At 42.9% G+C, this 20106-nt stretch overlaps 1 protein-coding gene across 1 annotated transcript in view; it reads left to right on the top strand.

The window, feature by feature from the left end:
• Positions 1-20106, top strand: part of LOXHD1 (lipoxygenase homology PLAT domains 1) — a 165195-nt gene that overhangs the window by 72346 nt on the left and 72743 nt on the right. Inside the window, exons 12-20 of the mRNA XM_041423575.1 lie at positions 188-323; positions 2160-2314; positions 5626-5786; positions 12889-12965; positions 13791-13987; positions 14317-14509; positions 15338-15498; positions 18213-18510; positions 19016-19170. Of these exons, the coding sequence (XP_041279509.1) occupies positions 188-323; positions 2160-2314; positions 5626-5786; positions 12889-12965; positions 13791-13987; positions 14317-14509; positions 15338-15498; positions 18213-18510; positions 19016-19170 (1533 nt within the window). The remainder of the gene's footprint in view (positions 1-187; positions 324-2159; positions 2315-5625; positions 5787-12888; positions 12966-13790; positions 13988-14316; positions 14510-15337; positions 15499-18212; positions 18511-19015; positions 19171-20106) is intronic.

Raw genomic sequence — 20106 nt, 5'->3', positions numbered from 1 at the left:
AGCCATCAGCTGTGACAGACTTTGCTCCATGCATCACTACAGTGCACAACATGGACGGTCTCATCATTAATGTGTTTTATTTCTCTGCTGCTACCTAATCTTGCCTCCCTGGCAAAAACCTATCAGGATCTTGTTGCTTTTTCGCCTCTAAGCCTCTGAACTCATGCGGTGTTTTGGTTTAATGAAGGTAACTCTGCTGAAAACGCTGACAAAAGAAAAATACTCATTCAACTGCGGCCGCTGGCTAGATATAAATGAAGAGGACAATGAGATCGTGAGGGAGCTCCCCGCCGAGGGATCTCTGGTGACTGAAGTCATGCCAGGTGAGAGCCACGGGCTCTGTGCAGAGGCTTGCTTAGGATCTGAATAGAAAGAAACCCTCTTTGTGTGAGAGATGCACAGGCAAACTGATGAAATTCAATTAACTTCTCTTTCTGGCACTTTCTCTCTGCAGTGTTTTCTGTGTGCATCATTAGCTGCATGAAGCTTGAGAAATCCCAGCCTTTTATAATTTTTTTTTTTTTTTTTTGGGGTGGGGAGCAGATTTCTCTGTGGTGGGAAATGGGAAAGATCTGGCCACAGCACAATTGTTTCCAGGGATTGCGTTTTTTTTTAAACTTGTGATTTTTCTTTCTGGTCTCCCTTAAAAATGTGAAATGCAAGGTTTGAGGAATATTCATGGAAAGCAAGCTTAGCTGCAATGCAATCTAAAATTTGACAATCATATTTTGGGCTTTAAAGTTTTATTTAGTTATATGCAAATTCATGCAGCTGTATGTATAAATATATAGTAAGTTGCACAGCACAGTGGTATGTGCATATGCATCTTTCAGTATGTATGAGCAATCCAAACTATTTATTCTTTTAATTGAACTGGAGATTTAATTAAGGAAAGCTGCAGAACTTTGCCCTGGCTTCCTGGAGTGGATACTTCTGCCTTGACCTTGTGTCACAAGAATTAAACCTACTTAGCAGGAGAATTTAGGAGAGCAGAACGTCTCAAGGTAGCCGGTGGGATTTTGCATCTTTCCACCAAAGCACCCACTCTCTGTAGGCCTTGAGTCCCCCATTTTCTCAGATTTCTGGTTCTGACACTGGTGATCTGCATGCAGTGGAGCAGCTTCTCAGAAGAGGAAGAGTAATTGTAATTGCAGATGTTATTAAAATGTAAATAAACCTGGTTTTGAAATGTATTTTTAATCAGCTGTGGAAAGGGCAGCTTGAATCCTCACTCAGGCACTTTCCTGTGTGGAGAATTTTTGCTGATCAGAGGTGAGATGCAGCATCTCGTGTTGGGCTTGCAGGAGGATTTTGGAGGGAAGGTGGGAGCACTGCTTCTTGTCCTTTCTCCAAGGTAGAGAAAAGGGGTTCTCTCTCAAAAGTTGGTCTATGTGCTGGCTCTTTGTGATATTTCTTCCTGGAAATCCTTCACCCAATGGGACTGGGGGGCAGAGAGGAGGGAATGGTCAGTGAAGGAAAGTGGCAGTTCAAAATCCATCAAAACCATATGATGACCTTGAAAGTGAAAAGCAGGCAAGACAATCCAGCCTCCTGCATAAAGTTTGGACTCTTATAGGGATGATATTGGGGGTCTTTTCCAACCTTTATGATGTGATAATTTTATGATTCTCTGATTATAACCATCCCAAGGGGATGGGGCCAGCTGGGGCTGTCTTGTCCCATAAATCAAACATGAATGGCCCATTCCTCAGGTCTCTGAGCACTTGTCCCTTCCTAACTCTTCTTATCTGTCTGCCATGGCCCTGGATGCTGAAAATGTTGTTTTCCCCCCGCACCTTGCAAGGTCCCCACCCCCAGGGACATCTTGGGAAGGCAGGAGGGGAGGTGGCAGGGCAGGGGCACTCCACTGCATGACGTTTTTCTTGCAAGGTCCAGGATGTCCTTGGTTTTTTATGTCCTTGTTTGGAGGACTTTCATGGGCTCTCTCAATCTTTCAGGCCTTTCTTTTTTAGCTTCCCCCCCCTCCCTTTCCTAGTGGTAACATGGAAGAGTACAAGTCAATACACCAGCTGAAGCACCAACTGGAAGAAGCACGAGCACCTAAAGCTAACTACGAGCCTGTCAGAAACTCGGTAAATCCAAAAAACCGGCGATTAACAGCGTTTCTGGGGTCGTTCCTACAATTTGTGTCTCCCCAGTGATCAAGTACCGCGTGACGGTGTGCACGGGCACGGTGAGTGGCAGCGGCACAGATGCCAATGTCTTCGTCTGCCTCATCGGGGACCAGGGGGACACGGGCGAGCGCGTCCTCTACAACTGCATCAACACCGTCAACAAGTTTGAAAAAGGCAACGTGAGTTCGCGCAGCGGCACCTCCGCACGAGGTTCTTAAAGCGTGACGTGATTTTGTAAATTAATTAATTTTTTTTTTTTTTTTTAAACATGTGGTTGTAAACTCAGGTGGTTTCCTTGCCAGCTCAGGCTAGGGAAGCGGGGGGAAATGAATCTTGTCGACAGAGCGTCGTAACAGGTTGCAGCTGGAGGGAGGCTTGGGTCGGGGGCAGTGTGCCCTTGCTTGATGTATGCTCATGAAAGAGTCTCTTGGTTTGCTCCCCAGCTAAGTCCTGACAGCTGAAATTGCATCTTCAGATTGGGGAAGGCTTCCAGGAATTCTTCCAAGAATAAAAGAGAGCCTTTTCCCTTCCATCTAATATAGCAAAAATTTGGCTCCCTGGGGCAGAAGAAGGAAAAAGCATCTTACTTAACGTGAAAGTCAGAACCCAAAGCCTAACATGTTTCCTTTGTAACTCCTCCAGTCTCCCTCAACCATGCTGCATTCAATTTTATGTCTTATTTTTAAGCTGATTTTCAACATATTTTTTTGTCTGTCCGTGTCCAGAGTGCAGGGGGGTGGAAATTGACTGAAATGAAGACAGAGCTTATTCCCTGGAAAGCTGGAGATAATGAAGAAGTCGAAGAGTGGTTAAAGCCCTTGCGGCACTGGCAGTATCAGCAAGCAAATAGTTTGCTGATCTGATCTGATCTGTAGGGTCAAGCTACTTAATATGTATCCAATTTTGGATCTCTAGGGTCCAACTTAGACTGGTAAATTGTAATCAATATCTCCAGAAGGAGATTTTGAGAATCTGATCACAGAACACTGCAGGTTTCCCATCTCTTGTGTCATTATTTGATTGAAGGTTCAGAGTGGAAAGAAAATGAAGATAAAAGGAGGTCACGTTTTCAAAACAGACCATTGAATTTAGGCTTCTGAAATATGCATTAGCACTTTGAATTTGCCTTTCAGTGTCCAGAGTTTCCAATTCTTCACTGAAATCACTGAGTTCTTGTGGACTTTAAAAGAACTTGCATCAAGTATTTCTTGTGCTTTTAAGATCTGTCTGTGGAAACATGGCAATTATATAGTGTGAGAGTCCATTCTGCTTCTAAATTATATTTAAGTTTGCATAAATGGACTTTGCAAACATATTTTTTGCCTATGTATTGACATTACATATATTTTAGCTTTAAAATGTATAAAGCTGTAAAGGATGGCATTTTGTCATTTGATGAAGACTGTGTTTGTCAAAATGGTAGAAAATGAGTAGTGTTTTGGTGCTGAAGACTTTTTCGGTGCAGTTCCAAAGAAAGATGCTTGGTTTGCCGAGAATACAACTATTTTAAACACTTGGAGATAATGGCTGTTTTATGGGATGTTCCACCCTTGTCCAGGTCCAGGTTGGATGAGACTTGGATCCACTAGGTCCAGTGGAAGGTCCTGCCCATGTTAGGTCCCTTTAAGTTCCCTTCCAACCCAAATCATTCTAGGGTTCTGTGATCATTCTATGATATTTATTAAAAAAAAAAAAAAAAAAAAAAAGTTATAGGCAAACTTGCATGAAGGAGGATAAAAAGGGAAAATAATTTTGGCGGTAAAATGGTGTGATTAATAATATGCAGATGACATAAACCAAACTGGAGCCTTTTAGAGGAAAACTGCTCTCCTGGCAGGAGGAGCTGAAAGCTGCTGAATGAATGGGAAGTTGTTTAAGAATTGATCCTGACAAACTTAGAGCTCATATATTCAAGAGGCTGAATGAGTATATCCACACTGATTAACTCAGATATCCTGTTAAAAAGAAATGTTGCTAAGTCAGTACGGTCTCTAATCTACAGCCACTTAAACCAATAGTACCTTGATTACCAATTTGGCTTAAAAAGTTTGCCTGCAGATGCAAACTAACAGCCTGTGTAGAAAGTAAGATTTAAAGATGCCTCTAAATTAAGTGTTTGCCCTGTTGTGGTTCCAGTTAGTTACTTACTCATTAATTTATATCAGCCATTAATAAGTAAGGTGAGCATCAGGACTAATGAATTAAGTTATATTGACTTGGACTGAGTCAGTGAGGTTTTGATGCCCTAAATCCCTAATTCAGCATTTTTGAGTGTGTAAGTAGCATTGACATATGTAAGCCCATCACTAACACTTTAATCAGTGGCAAAATGCTTAGCTGTCCTCATTCTAAAGGTGACTTTGGAGTCCTGAATGATGACATAATTATTATTATTTTAATAAATTTCAGCATTGGCATAAATACTGCCCTGCCACCATGCTTCCTGGGAGCTAGCTGGATGTATGCTACCACCATGAGTGCTTTTGGGACATGAAGAGCAACCAAAAGACAGTGGTTTTCTATCTCTTACCTAAGCAAGGTATCTCACCCAGATGGCCACCACAGCAGGCATCTCTCCTTGTCGGGCTACACGCTGCAGATATGCTGTGTGTTTTTACTCAGGATTTACCATGCTTGTGCCATGTGTGTGCATCTCTACATGGGCCACAGATACTTTTGCCTAGCCTGGTTCCCAGAGGAATTACTTGCTCTTTTAATGCTTTTCTCTTCCCTCATCCATCAGGGATTGTTGGTGCCAGTCAGCTCTTGGGTAACAGAGCTCTGATTCTAGGGGCCATCCCTCAGCTTAATCTGTAGGTTGGTTATTTGAGTCTATTTCCATGGGGGGGGGGGGGAAAAATAAAGAAAAAGGGAAAAAAGAAAAAAAAATCGGCGTCTCTTGTTGGATATTGAGAGTATTTGTCTGCTGGGTTTGGTTCACACCACTCTGCAAACACAACTCATGGAGCAGCTGGAAATATCCCTGTGCAGCCCTGCCCATACTGGCATGCCAGGAAATTAAAAGGGTTTGAACTGTGTTGGGTAGTCAATTCTGACTGATTTTAACACAGTGTAATGACTTTGAGCTGTGCCTCCAAACACCTCCGTAGATTTGGTCTGAAGTGACCTGCTTCTTACTTCTCAGAAAGCTTATATCTGAGCAGGGGTTTGAACCTGGATTTCCTGTCTCTCTGTATGAATTTCTTAATAATCAAATTACTTCTCTTTTTTTACAGCTGTGGAGGGCATGCAATGACATGGCAGATTTAAAATGCTGGTGGATCATATATTTACAAATCTAACCTTACACATATAGCACAAATATTCAAGCTTTTTATTTTTTGGTAAATTCACACTTTCTCCTTCATCTTGTCAAGAATTTTCTTGCAGCATGCTGATGATGTTGGTTTGATTGCAATAATAAATTTGAGTTGTTTGTGTGCTTTTAAGGAGAAATACTGCCTCACCTTTTTTATTCTCCTCCTCAAAGGCTGATGAATTCTTCATTGAAGCAGTAACGCTGAAGCAGGTGAGGAGGGTGAGGATAGGGCATGATGGCAAAGGAGGAAGCAGTGGCTGGTACCTTGCCAAAGTGATAGTGAGGGAAGAAGGACAGCCAGAAAGTGAGGCTGTGGAATTCCCCTGCTACAGGTACTGGAAACAATGCTTGCAAATTAAATTTGTCTCTGTCTCTGCATTTGCCAGACTTTGAAGAGCCTAGCTGTTGGTCCATGACTGGAATTTTCTGAGCACAGCTTAATCCTTTTTATTTATTCATATGTTCATTTATTTTTTGCTAAGCCTGAAAGCAAAGAGTGTGTTTTGGGAGGTTTAAGATACAGTTAACTCCCCTTACCAAATGACCAGCAATCTGGATTGTGAACTCCTCAGCAATTAGCTCAGTAATGCAGAGAATTTCCAAAAAACAAAATGCAACCTTCCAGTACCACACCCAGTGTCACTGCAATTGCCTGCTGCAGAAGCGCACTCTGCAATCTGCTGCTCTTACTGCATGTAACGAGGTTCTGGTCCCTCACATGCACATCCCATCTTCCTCAGAGAAATGGGATGCTATTTTTGTGTTGGGAGCATGCAAAATTATTATGCTGCCATCTCGACAGCTCCTTGCATGAGGGGAAATGCACATCTTGCAGACAGAGACAGTGTTAAGGCAGAGGGCTGCGGCTTACCCCTGTGGCTGGGTTATAAGTGTAGTCTTCTCTTCCCTAGACAATCGAGTGGCCAAAAGAAATGTGCTGTACTGAGGCTGCCTGTGGGGAACAAGATGCATGATCTGCCCTGGCACTAACAGGGATCTGCCTCAACAATGCAGCACAAACTAGAGAGAACTGGGTGAAAACATTAAAAATTAGCTCCAGTGCAGTCACACTTTCCCTCTCAGGATGTCCACCCTGTAGGATGGACATCCAGCAAGCTCCATTTAACAACACCGTGTACCTGTTCTAAAAGATCATCTCCCACGGACAAGTGGAATTGTAAAACTCAAACACAATTATTTTAAAATTGAAGACAAAGGTAAAGCCCCTAAGCTGGTTATTTGTCTCTTGAAAGAGCTCCACTATAATGAGGGAAGCCAAATACAAAACAGGAGCCAGTCCCAGCCTCTTGGCATTGTTAAAGCCACATCACATCAGAGAGCAAATTCACTGTGGAGACAGCATGGAGCAGCAGACACAATATCATCTTGGTTGTGAAAAGCAAGCCACTCTCTCCCTTCCCAGGGAACAAACAGCCACACACTCATTCCTGCCTTTTGATCATGTTTCACAACCATATGTTTTACTGAGTTAAGCAGGCAAGCTAGACAGGTTTCTCCCTTGGACATGAAGTGTCCATGTGAAGGGCTGTTTTTCTCAGGCTCCTCAGAGATATTTCTGTGCCTAACTGCACACAGCAGCTGGCTCATTTCAGAAATTTCCTCTTTGAATTGTCTCCTTATGTGACTGCTAGTCTGGGTGTCTTCCATCAGCTCGGAGTGACTCCCTTCCCCTTCAGTTTGCACCTGTGGATCAGAAACACCCGTGGGCATTCCCCTCACGCCAGGGATAGGGAAAAGACAGAGAGAAAAACCCAAGACCTTATCCCCAAAAACAATCATGGTGTACCTTCAGGCTTCAGGTCACCAGCAATGGAATTCCACTCTTCTTATCTTTCTAAACGTCTCTTTTCCCAAGCAATACCAGCGTTGCTCTTGTGGCTTTATTTGCTGTCCTTGTGCCAGCATTATCTCTTTCCTCTCAGATTGAGAAGGTGACATGACTGATCGCCACCAAGCACAGGGACAGCTGCTCCCTCTCGCTCCCTTTGGTGCCCGTGTCTCCCGGGAGACTGCGGCACCATCGCAGTGTACGGGTGTCGTCATGGAGTCTGGAGAGATCTGAGGGCAAAGGTGCTCACCCACTGCATCCTCCAAGTGAGGGAGAGACACTTCCATGGCCTGCAGCGTTTGGGTGTTGCTCTCCACTCCTGTAGGCCAAGGACAGCTCGTGTCCTCGCTGCTTTGGCAGGAGATCAGGGAGTTCTGCTCCATCGCCTCCACAGGGGCAAGAGGTTGGAAAAAGGTTTGTCCAAGAAGAGGCAATGCAGGTGAGGTTAGTTAGAGACTCCATCCAAGGGGTGCACCAGGGAAGATTCTCTTTCTGCTTGTTGTTGTTTGTTGCTTGTTGAGACATGTTGTTCTCACTGCCTTTATCTCCAGGACTTGATTAACTTCCACTCTTCCACACAGCACAATTACATGGTCTGGAGAAAACACCTTTTGCTGCTGGGCTCATATTGAATGCTACTCCATTGACCTTGTGACACTCAGCTGCTGCTGTGAGACAGCTCAGGGACAAAATGCCTTCCAGCAGAAACACATCTCACCTGTGCAGAAAGCTCCACAGGCTCCTTACCCCTGTGCAAACCAGGTTACAATATACATGGGAAGGAGATAGGAGATCCTCTATCAAAAATCTGCCTAACCATCTTCCTCTCTAACTGATATCTTTAACATACCCTTATAGATCTTCATTGCACAGAGCTTGTTGAAGTCTCTCTGTTCTTGTTATTTGCATATTTATATACACGACTATGTTTTGCCTTTTAACTTGAAATTTTTGCTGTGACTCCATAAGATCATCTATCATTTAGCAATCATAAGAGCTCTGTAAGAAGAACTATCTTTGTTGTACAAGGGAGCCAGCAGAGATAAAGAGAAGTTAAGTGGATTAATTGTGAGTTTGTGTCAGATTCAGGAAGAGCATCGAGAAATAACAACTCCCAGGACTGTACTTCAACTCTTTAAACAGTTGGCTTAGAGTCAGTGATTTTTAAAGTGGTCATTTGATCCGTGCTTGCAAGAAGTAAATGCAGGTTACTTCCCAGAGCATTGTTTGCAGAATTACTAGTACATCACTTGGATTTCTCCCTTATGACCACATGGCACTATAATATCCATGCTTTTAGGAGCTGAATTCTGAATCATTCAGTGGCACCACTGAACAGTTTATACCTTGTAATACCTGATGTGTTTTAGGTATGGTGATGATGAATACTGTTGCGAGGCTCAGAATTAAGGGAGTTCAACTTTTGCCAGAGACACGGAGCCAAACTTTTTCAAAGATCAGAACTGAGTTTTTCTGGTGTCATTTTCTCCTCCAAGCTCTCTGGAAGTCCAGGAATGGACTAGCTGACAGGCTCTAAACCGGCCTATTTTTTATAATATTTACATCCCAGACAAAAATGAATTTTCAATCAGACAAAGTCATGAGTTCATGACAGGATAGAATTTTACATGCTATAAATCATTACAACTCCACTGAAATCTTCAGTGATATGCCATTAATTTTTTTTTCTAAGCATACAGCCCCCACCATCCTAATTTGTCTCCAGCACAAGCATACAGGAGCATGGTTAATTCTCTGAAGAACAACAGACCACAAATGGGATGATACACTAGGAGACTCCTGCAAAAGAACATTTATTCAACCAAATGCCAAAAAATGTTCATCATACAAAGGAGCCAGAGAAACCTCCTTTTCTTGCCTAAAAATAAACGGAGATGTCTATCTCTTTTTACACATTTTTGTATATAGGTTATATTTAAAGGCTCACACAAATACATATGTGCCTCTGAATCTAATGGATGTGCCAATCATTCTAATTGCACCCAAGCTGGGTTTGAAATGCTATATATGATGTCATATTGTATTTTTTCCAGTGGTCACCTGAATCTCTGATCCTCTAGAAATTCTGAAGTGGCTTTCATGTCATATTTCTGTCCTCTTTGAGTTATATTGGTCATAAAGCATCTCTTTAAAACCAAGGATGTGACACAGGACACAGCTACACCCTTGTAAAATCCACAGTGGCATGTGCATTACATTCACTGAACTCATATAGAGCTCTGATAAAATAAAAGATTTTGACATGCCTTTTGTACCAGGGATATGATGGCACTGCACTGAAATATTCTATTTTCTGCAGCCAGATGTGTCAATCCATTTGTGTTTGGGGTAAGACTATAAACCCCTGGTTTCAATCTGCTGCTCAGTGATATGCTGTTGGAATTACACTGAAGTGAAATTAGGATATTGATGCATATGTAATGAAAGGAAGGGATGCAGGGCATTGCTCATCCAAATATTCCTTCTGTCACTAATCTTCTCCAAAAAATAGTGCTGCTGCCACTCCTGGCTGTTCTCTTGACTGAAACAGCACAAGGAGCTTTAAAGCCACTTATGCTGATAAACCTCCCTCTCCCTCCTCCAGCAACCTCCCTCTTTCTCTTCCAGTCCAAGATACACTCCTTCCCTTGCCATCGCTATCTACCAACCCTGGCAGGGGGAATTTCTTTATCTCGGGGTGTGTTCTGCTTTTCTGACTCGCTTTTCTCCTCTGTCCTCACTGCTGAAGCAGTTAGCATTTGCTGTGCTGCATTTTGCATTTGCAGAGATCTGTTTCTTCTGGGAGGTATTTTTATCCTGCCACCTCAGTGCGGGAGATTCACTCAGATTTATCCCAGACACCCCTAAAATGTCAGCAATGGCGAAGGTGACAGAAAACAGCAGCATGTCCACTGGCAACAGAAACAGCAGCTTGCAGGGCACAAAAAACATAAGAAAAGAGTAGAAGCGTGTCTACCTTGTGAGCTTCTGCCTTCCTGAAGGCCATGCTGAGCTCAGTGGTCCTGGGGCAGTGGTTTGAATTTTGTGGGTCCTCCCAGTTAACATCCATGCACACAGAAACATCTTGACTTTTGGGGTGATGTGATCCCCTAGCCATTGGATACCTGTCCAAGGATGTGAATCCTGAGCCGGAATCAAGAACTACATAAAACCAAGGTATTAAGGATCAGTTTTAACAGGTAAAATAACCTCATCCCACCCCAGCACCAAAATATCAATAAAGGCTTCCTTCCTTAAGGCAATGTAATGTCTTAGCATGCTCTTATTGCAATCTACCCTTGCTCAATTCTGGTCATCAGTTTCATGGTCTTCCCCAGAGGTTTTTCTTCTCCTCTATCCCACCACACCCTTTGGTCTCCTCTGAGGCCCAACACCACATCAGATGCCCTCACGTGGTGCTCGTGTGATCATCACATGTTCCTGTGTTCTTCATCTTCATGCTGACCACAAGAGCTTTTAGCCCTGTCCAAGCCCACCTGCACAAGGCCACCTGCTTTATTGAAAGAAAGGGAAGAATTTGGGTAGAGTGTGTACCCAAAGCTTAGAGGGAAACTGGGGCTGGAGATGTGTGTCTGTGTGGTGGGACTCCTGTGCACCCTTTTTGCATGAGACCACTGCTGCTCGTGCTTCCAGGACTGGCTGGCTCTAGCTCTTGTTTGGATTTCTTTCCTGGTGCTGGTTTGTTGGGTTTTTTTGTTTGTTTTTTGTTTTGGGGGGGGTTTTGTTGTTTTTTGTTTTTTGGGGTTTTTTTTGTTGGTTTTTTTGGGGTTTTTGTGGGTTTTTGGGTTTTTTTGGGGTTTTTTTTTTGGTTTTTCTTGCATGGTTTCCTTGTGCTTATTGTTTTCCTCTGGGTTGGAGGAGAGGGGAGAAGATTGAAAATGTAATATTCCTTCAGATGGATGAAGTGGAGACCCATCCTGGGTCTTCCAAAATATCTAGTTCAACTGGTGATGACTTTGAGCTGTGCTGGCTTTTTACCAGCGAGGTGCCTTAGGTTTGATCCAGCTCTCTTTGTTCGTGTCCCCAAGCCCTGGTTCTGAGGGTCATTTTCAGGTTTCCATACATGCTGACTCACTGTCAAAGTCAAAGATGGAAGCTTCCATGGGAGGTGAGCTCCCCTCCTTTTTGGCTCACAGGTCAGCCAAGGACAATGTGCGTGTCACAGTGACACCGTGAGAAGCTCACAGGGTACATGGGCTGCATTTGTTTGTGCAGAAGCAGCTGTGGTCACCGTGGCCACCTTTAAAAAGAAACAGTTTCTGGGGATTTGTTTTTACTCCTTCTGGTTCTGGAGCCATTTAAATACTCTGCATGACCCGGCAGAGAGTGCTCGTTTGTCCTTTTCTCGCCCCTGTTGGTTTGAAACAGTATTTTTAGCTGCAAAAGGCGCTGCTGCAGATAGACGTGCACCTGGGTACAATGAGCATTCTGGGAACTGCTCCTGCTCTCACAGCACCACTGTGGGAAACCTGACCCTAAACAGATGCTTGCAGGAATATTCAGAGTGCTGCAGCAGCCTGGGTGGGGAGAGGAAAGCGACAAACCTCTGCCAGAGTCCTGGCTGCTGTCATGCAATGGTGGCTGTAGGGCACATGATGGGGTTGAGGCTGTGAATCCTTTACCCAGAGGCTGAAGCAGCAGCTGTGAAGGTTGCCAGGCTAGCAGCTAGTTCCCCTTTGTTTTGGGAGGGAAATTTTAGAGGGGGACTGAAGAGGAAACTTTTGGAAAGGGCTTGCAGTGGTAGGATAAGGCGGAAATTGTCTTAAGCTGAAAGAGGGCAGAGAGATAAGATATTAAGAAGAAATTCTTTACTATCAGGGTGGTGAGGCCCTGGCACAGGTTGCCCAGAGAAGCTGTGGCTGCCCCATCCCTGAAGTGTTCAAGCTCAAGTTGGATGGGTCTTGGAGCAACCTGGGATAGAGGAAGGTCCCTGCCCATGGCAGGCAGTTGGAACTGGGTGGTCTTTAGGGTCCATTCCAACCCAAACCATTCTATGATTTTATGATTTTCCTTTCAGATTTTTTTCCTTTGAGGTCATGCTACAGTTTGCTTTGTGCCCAGCTCCTGTTCTCAATTAGTCTAGCTGGATCTTTAGTGTTGGGAAACATTGCAAATCGTTCCTTTTTGCTGGTGCCAGCTGCCTGCACATACCCAGCCCTGAAAATGGGAATGACATAATTCATCCCCTCCCTTCAGTAGTAGAGGCTGCAAGTCTTTCTGGTCAATGAAGGTCAGTGCTTTCAAGACACTAAGGCTGCCTGTTCACAGGAATAACTTGTGGTTGTGGAGTTTGTGCTTTTCAGGCAGATGGACATCACAGCAGAAGCTTATCTACTGCGAGCAGAGCTCTCACGGTCCCTCTTCTTGGAAAGATGGAGATTTAAAATGTGGCTGCCATATGGTCTGGTCAAGTCCCTGCTAAGATAACAGAGATACAGAGCCCTCTAAAAATATCTTTTTGACTGTAGTGTGGATATGGGCTATGTGTGAAGCCAGCGTAGATTTTTGAAAGGTCTAACAGGTGCCAATTATTCCAAGATTACTTACTTCTGTTTGTAAACCAGATGGCTTGACAAAAATGAGGACGATGGTCAGATTGTCCGAGAATTAGTGCCTGCTGGGGAGTCACCATTGCTAAAAAGTGAGTTTAGCTTGGAAAAAAGGTCTGGGTTTGGGTTGTACATGGATGTGTTTATTTGCTTTGTTCTTCTTAATAATTCTTGTCAGTTCCCACTAAATCTACTGGGCCTTTTTTGCCATTCTTATGCAAGAAGCTTCAGTAGGTCATGCTGGGAGAAATGCCTCTGACTCTTAAATTCTAGTCTATGAATGGGCAAAGAACATAATTGCAACATTATGTATGTAGAAAGCAACATTGGTTTTTAAAGTCGTGATTTGTTTAAGAACTGCTTTCTTGTATATCTTTCCCTTAAGGTACTTGAATTGCCACTGTTTTAGTAGAGTAAATGCCACAAAATAACTGTCATTCTCTGAAGAAAATCACCAAAAATATTATATTGTCCTTTTCTGGAGAACCAGGGCTCCAATGCTACAGTTTTCTTTAGAAAATGGTGCTTGCATACTGCAGGTTGTTGTGTTTAAAAACATAAAAAATAAAAAAGGTCAAAATTATTGAATTAAATTGTTAAGTATAAAAGTCGTGAAATAATCCCATTTGCCTAAGAGCATTTTTATGCCTTGGGTAATCATCTAACAGTGAGTGGGAGGACTATAGAATATGTTATATTTACCGGTGTACCTATTGGATCTCTTTTTATTTTGGTGAATAATTCCAAGGTGTGACAGCTCCTCCAGCATGGCCCTAAGATGCTGGATGGAGGGCAAAGTCTTTCAGTGTGTATATCTGGAGCCTTCATCCCCTATCAGTTGTTAGAAGCCAATTGCCTGGCTGGGCACTGGAAGTGCCACTCACATGTCTGTGTTTTGTGCATCCATCTTCCTCCAGATGTCAGTTATCACATCAGCGTGAAGACAGGAGATATCCCCGGTGCCAGCTCAGATTCCAGGGTTTTCATCAAACTCTACGGTGAAAAAGCAGACTCCAGCAAAGAGCCTCTCTTAGTCTCTGATAACGATCTAGGCAATTATTTTGAACGTGGTCGAGTGGATGAGTTTACTCTAGATATGATGGATATTGGAAAGGTAAGAATCAATTGCACGTGGCTCTATACTTTGTGCAAGTGCCTGAATTCAGGATCAAAATAACACTCCATATTGAAGGTGAAGAAAGAGCCTTTGGCATTCACACTGGATATTAAGAGACACATTTTACATAGATTTTACACCAGTGCATTGTGTGTGCTGGCATGTGAGGAGTGTTTTAAGTCTGTAGTTAAATACATGTATAAACTACTTAGACGAGCACAGTGGAAGAGCACCGTGCCAGGGTAAGGAGACTGTTTCACATTAAGCAAATTCCGTTGTGTTGGGTTTTTCTCTGCCCTCTGGGTTTTTGTTTGCTTTTTCCAAAGATCAACCGAATTCTGATTGGGCACGATAACGTGGGTCTGCGGTCCGGCTGGTTCCTGGCCAGTGTCCAGATCACAGTTCCAGTCCAGGGAAGACAGTACATGTTCCCCTGCAACCGATGGCTTGACAAGGATGAGGCTGATGGCAGGGTGGAGGTGGAGGTCTACCCAAGTGAGATTTTGCCTATTGAGAAATGTAAGAGAACACGTGCTGCTTTAAAGCTAGGGCTAAATATGTATTGCTCCCGTCCTTCAGGGCAAGGTCACCGCTGTCTTAGACACCAAAACCAGAAAGTCACCTTTCCTATGAGCTTATATTGGTGAGGAAAGTAAAATATTCTCCTCATGTTTTCTGAAAGTGTTGGAAAAAGATTACAGAGATTTTCATCTCCATTTCCTGAGACCATATGAAAAATTTACATCCTGGGCAGCACTGCACAGCCTAAGACAATGTCCTTCTTCACTGCAATATCAGTGGGTCCTTCTTTTTTCTACATTTATCTGCCCCAGTCCTTTTTTTTCTTTATGCACCAGCACATGTCCCATCCTGTCTTTATTACCCTGTTTCCTGGAAAGGAGAAGCTGTTTGATAACTAAGTGCCAAATCCCTACTGGCCACTTCACTTTTATCAGTAGACCCATTTTCTTTTAAGGCTACATTTAAAATTTGCTGTTGGGACCTGAGAAGGAATGCTGTGGTTTTTTTCCCCTGCTCTCTGTAACTCCCTCCCTTGTGCTGTACTAAGGAGATCATTCAGCCACTCTATAGTTAGTACTGAAACAAAATTCCCTTTTAAGGCTCTGTTTTGCACCCCCCTGACACTGGCTAATACTTGTAAAAGGAAAACTGTTAAGTTAGTCCTCAGTGAAGAGTTCTGTTATCTCACATTTAGTTTGGATAAGAGCAAATGGCCGGCTACATGGACATTTGTTAAGACAAGGTAATTTAATTTCGAACCTGAGCCCCCAGGAATGTTGTTATCTGAGTTTCTCTGCTGATTTAATTGCTTTATTTTTGGACCAGTGATAAACTATGAAGTGTCTGTAGTTACTGGAGACGTGCGAGCCGCAGGCACCAACGCCAAAGTCTTCATGCAGATTTATGGTGAGACTGGCAAAACTGAATTGATCATCCTAGAAAACAGATCCAACAACTTTGAAAGGGGAGCCACAGATATCTTCAAGGTATGATGAAGGCAGCCACTGCCACTTCTAAGAGGAGAAAGAAATTATCAGCCAAAGTTTAGACATCAATAGGGTAACTGGCCCAACTATTAAAAAAAAAAACAAACCAAAAGACTTTTCAAGAAAATTGTAAGTCTGGTATTATATACTGTCCTCTACCATAGTTTTGAAAGGCTTTTTATTTCTTTATGGGGTTTTGTGGAGGGATTTACATCTTCTGAGAGGCTATTAGCAAAGGTGTCATTGAAATTTATGATCTAATGGCAGTATTTGTTTATATTTACTTTCAAAACTATCTCAAAGACCTTAAACTTTGGCCCTGACCACATATTATTGCCAATTCTCATTGTGCAGCTGGGGAAAAAGAAAACACGTTTGTATGAGACTGTAAGGAATCCCAGGTTTGCCTGTGGTTACTCACACCATTAACTAAGGGTACAGATGTCAGCCCTGCAGAGGTTTGCAGCAGTAATTCTGGAGAATGTGTAAATACCCCATTGATTTTACAGTGCCTGTAACACTGTTCCAGCAGGCACTGCACAGCCCTGGCACTCTCTGTGCACAGCTCAGTCCTCCAGGTGTCAGGATGGTCAGAATTCAGGTTTATACTGCAGAGCCCACACCTCCTTCTGAGCAGCCCAGCAGCAAAGGGAGTGTTTAGAGGAGTGAGGAACCTCCAACATAACCCTGGGGAGTGAGCCAGGACTTGGATAATTAGCAAGGTGTCCTGGGCTGACCAGGCTGCCCAGTGAGTGTGGATCACAATGTGGTCAGGCATCCTCTCTGTCCCTTTGGAACCCTTGAGAGTCAATGTTCTTTACTGCCTTGTTAGCTTGGGGTTTCTGCCCAGAGAAACCACGGTTTGAGCGACAGGAATGGTCTTAGCACTTGCCCTGATGTGGGATCAGAGGAAAGACAGGGTGCTCTGTCAGAGCCACATCCTTCTGTAGTGAAGGAGAGCCCAACATCTGGACAGTGAAGCAGAGATTCCAGGTGGAAGCAGGATTTAGGGCACATCTGTCACACGTGCTCACAGCACAAGACTGGGCACAGCAGTGCCTGAGTCCTCTTGTGAATTTGCGATGCCACAGAGGTTGGATCCATCTCAGCACAGTTAAGCTTGGAGATAATTGGTGAAACTCCCCTGAATGGTCAAGACTGAGATATCTTTCCTGCTGTCAGTGGCCAAATGGAGGGGCCTTTATCCACAGTTTTGTACTGTGTATTTTTGAGATCAGTTCACCTCCTCCTGCCTCATTTTCTTGCTTTACCGAACGGAGTTACTGATATTTATCTATTTTTAATGAGTTTTTGGGAATTTGAAATTACTAGTACCTTATAAATGTTTGCTTTTTAAAAACTCTCTATAATTTTAAGATTAGGTTTCTGTGATTTTAAAGGAAATAAGCTTTCTAAAATTTATGAGTAAGAGCTATTAGCCAATATCAGATTTATAATAAAGCCATATGTACAGTGTTCTGTTTACATAGCTTTGCTTATATCCTCTCTCTGATATTTATTGCCAGATTTGAAAATTATGCCCATTTCTGTGATTTTTTTTATAAGCACACAAGGCAGAAGCTCTGGAGCATTAATAAATAGATTGTCTATCTCTTTCACTATATGAATGTTTACAAAAAGACACTGGCAAAAATAAGATTCTGTGAGCTACGTGATAATAGGAAATGCCATCAGTCATGGACAAGTCATGCAGGATGATTACAGTAAATCTAAGAGTAAAGCTGTGTAAGGAAAGATACATTCTTTATGTCAGGACAGCGGGATCAATTTCAGTTTTCTGATAAGCATCTTGTGTGCAATTGATTTTGTTTTAATCTACAAAACGCTTCTAGACTAAAACCTTACATGCCAAGTGCCAGATTTCAGCCTGAAGCAAATGTTTGCAAGTTTTATAACATAAACACTGCATAACAGCATAAGCAATCATCAGAAACAAGTCATGGGATGTTGAAGGATTGTGTGGAGTAAAATCTTCTATCCAACTTCATTAGGTAGTAATCCAGACAGATAATCTAAACCAAGAGGGTTTTGTGTCTGCTGTGCTGACTAGAGGGATATAAATCTTCTTACTGATCAGCCTTCTGCCACTGAAGCACTGTAACCACCAATGATTGTGTTCTCTCTGCTCACCAGGAAAGTGAGAAAATACTTCTTTAATTTTCCAGATGAGAAGGAGGGAGAAGGGCACTCCAAACCCACAATCTATGTCAGAGATTGTGTTATATGAGTTAACTGCCTTTTCACTACACCATTATTGCTTCTTGCTGGGTTCATATCCTGTGCTGAGTATGAAAGGTGTCTTATTATTAATTTTCAAAATGCCTCATGCACTGAGAATCTGTAAAAACTTGGTGTGGTATTATCATATATTAATCTTTAGTGACAACACAGAGACAATACAGGTAAGGAGAGAAATGAGGAAGTGGGGAGCCCAATAAATAGGGATTTAGCTCCTCTCCTCACCATGGCTGCTCTGAATGTCTTCAGCTTAATCAGTTCAGGTGAGATTTGGTAATGAGAAGTATGAAATAGTAAAGCAGGAAGGAAAATGCAAAATTGCATTAAGAAATTGTTCTTATCCTTGCTTAGATATGTTGTGTGGTAGAAGCCATGCTTCTCCTTTTTAAGAAAGCGCTTTAGGAAATTAAGATTGTCTTCTATCCCTCTGGGTGCTGACTTTCCCTTGGTGGCAGAGAGAGGCTGCAGATGTTGGCAAGATTTATAAGATTCGGATAGGCCACGACGGGACAGGCATTGGGGATGGCTGGTTCCTGGAAAGCGTCACTCTGAAGCGCCTGGCCTCAAAAACAAAGGGGTCTGATAAAAATAATAAGAAGAAAAAGAAGTCTGGTGAGGAGGAAGAGGAGGAGACCAAGAAGGAAGAAGGAATGGATGTCTATACGTTTGTGGCACATCGCTGGCTGGCTAAGGATGAAGGGGATAAGGAGCTCGTGGTGGAGCTGGTGCCTGATGGAGAATCTGACCTGGAGGGTAAATACCACAGGGAATGTATGGTGTGGGTGTGTGTATCCATCCTCTGACTGAAGTATGATAACCACACTTGGCAGGACCATTTACCCCCCACAACCACCCCGTTGCCCCAGGCATGCACTGGATCTGTGGTGGATCAAGCTAGAGAGGAAGAGGGTGGTGGGTAAACTAAGGCAGAGCATGAAGAAGACAGACTGAAATTTGAATATCCTAAAACATTTCTATTGAATTCATCAAAGGTCATCTGGGGCGCTTGGATCCAGGGTCCCAGAGGGTCCCAGTGTGGCTGAGAGTTTAGCAAGATGTGACTGTTGTTTTGGCCAAGGAGAGGGGCTGGAGGAAGACAGAGCTGCTCATGTTTTAATAGAGATGCCAACAAACTCCAGGCAAACTCTTTCTGTGCTGGCATTTCGGGGGTTACACACTTTTCTGGTGAGCAACGGATTTGATGAAATAGGGCCCTTTCTGGGGTCCTTCTGACCTGCCTTTGCTATTTTACTTGCAGAAAATACGTATGAAGTCCACGTCCTCACTGGGACTGTGTGGGGGGCTGGGACAGATGCTAATGTCTTCCTGAGCATCTATGGCATGGAAAGAGGAGACACGGGTGAGCGCCAGCTGAAAAGGTCAAATAACCTCAACAAGTTTGAGAAAGGACAGGTAATGCATGAGCTCCCCTCACTCAAGCGAGAAGGAGGCTGGCAGGGCTCTCTCAGTTGATGTGCTGGCTGTTCAATACACTTTCTTCTCACTTCTCTCAAACATGTTTGTTTGGTTTTTTTTTTTCCTGAAATATATAAAGCAAAATGCCTCAAAACATTTTCCAGGGGAGACTTATTTGAATAATAAGCTGAACACCAATTCCATGTTGGAGCCACTTTCTGTGTCTGCATTCTGGTAATAATGCTTCCTTTCAGGAATACTTAAAACTTACAAACTTTAAATTAATATTGGAGAGTATTTTTGAGGCAGTTCAAGCATGTAGATATTTAGATGCAAAACTATTCTAAATGTTCTACCCAACCAGCCAGGGAATAAAAGCAATATTACACAGTGTGCTGTAATTACATTATAATACAATCCAATTAAAGATCATCTCTTGTATGTTGAGTATTTGCTATAAAAAGTTTATGAACAATTAACAAGAATCTACTGTTACAGCCAGGCGTTTTTAAAGGAATAATTCTGAAGAACAAAAAAATTATAGAAATAAAAAGCAGCTGTGGAAAACTTGCAACCACCAAAAAAAAAAAAAAAAGAGCCCTAAGGTTGTTAAACAAGCTGTTAGCTGTGATTTATGAGCTTGGCACTGGTGAAACTGCAACCTGCACATGGTTCTTCATTCAGTGGGAAGCGCTCCAAGCTGCAAATGTAATGCTCCTTACTCTGGGGAGTACAAACCCAAAGTCTACCAACATATTAATCACATTAAGATGTTCAAACTGTTATGATAACAAGGGCCATCCTGTCACACTAACACAGTTAATAAATGATCCTCTTGGTTGTGGTAAATGACAAAAGGAAGAAATTCTGAAATATTTGAAATAAAGCACATGGGCTGTATTTTGGGGCTGTCCCATGCAGAGCCAGGAGTTG

The sequence above is a fragment of the Onychostruthus taczanowskii genome, unplaced genomic scaffold, assembly GCF_017590055.1.
Source record: "Onychostruthus taczanowskii isolate IOZ18803 unplaced genomic scaffold, ASM1759005v1 scaffold79, whole genome shotgun sequence".
Lineage (NCBI taxonomy): Eukaryota > Metazoa > Chordata > Aves > Passeriformes > Passeridae > Onychostruthus > Onychostruthus taczanowskii.
Note: the sequence above shows the minus strand (reverse complement) of the source record. Positions and strands in the feature narration are given on the sequence as shown.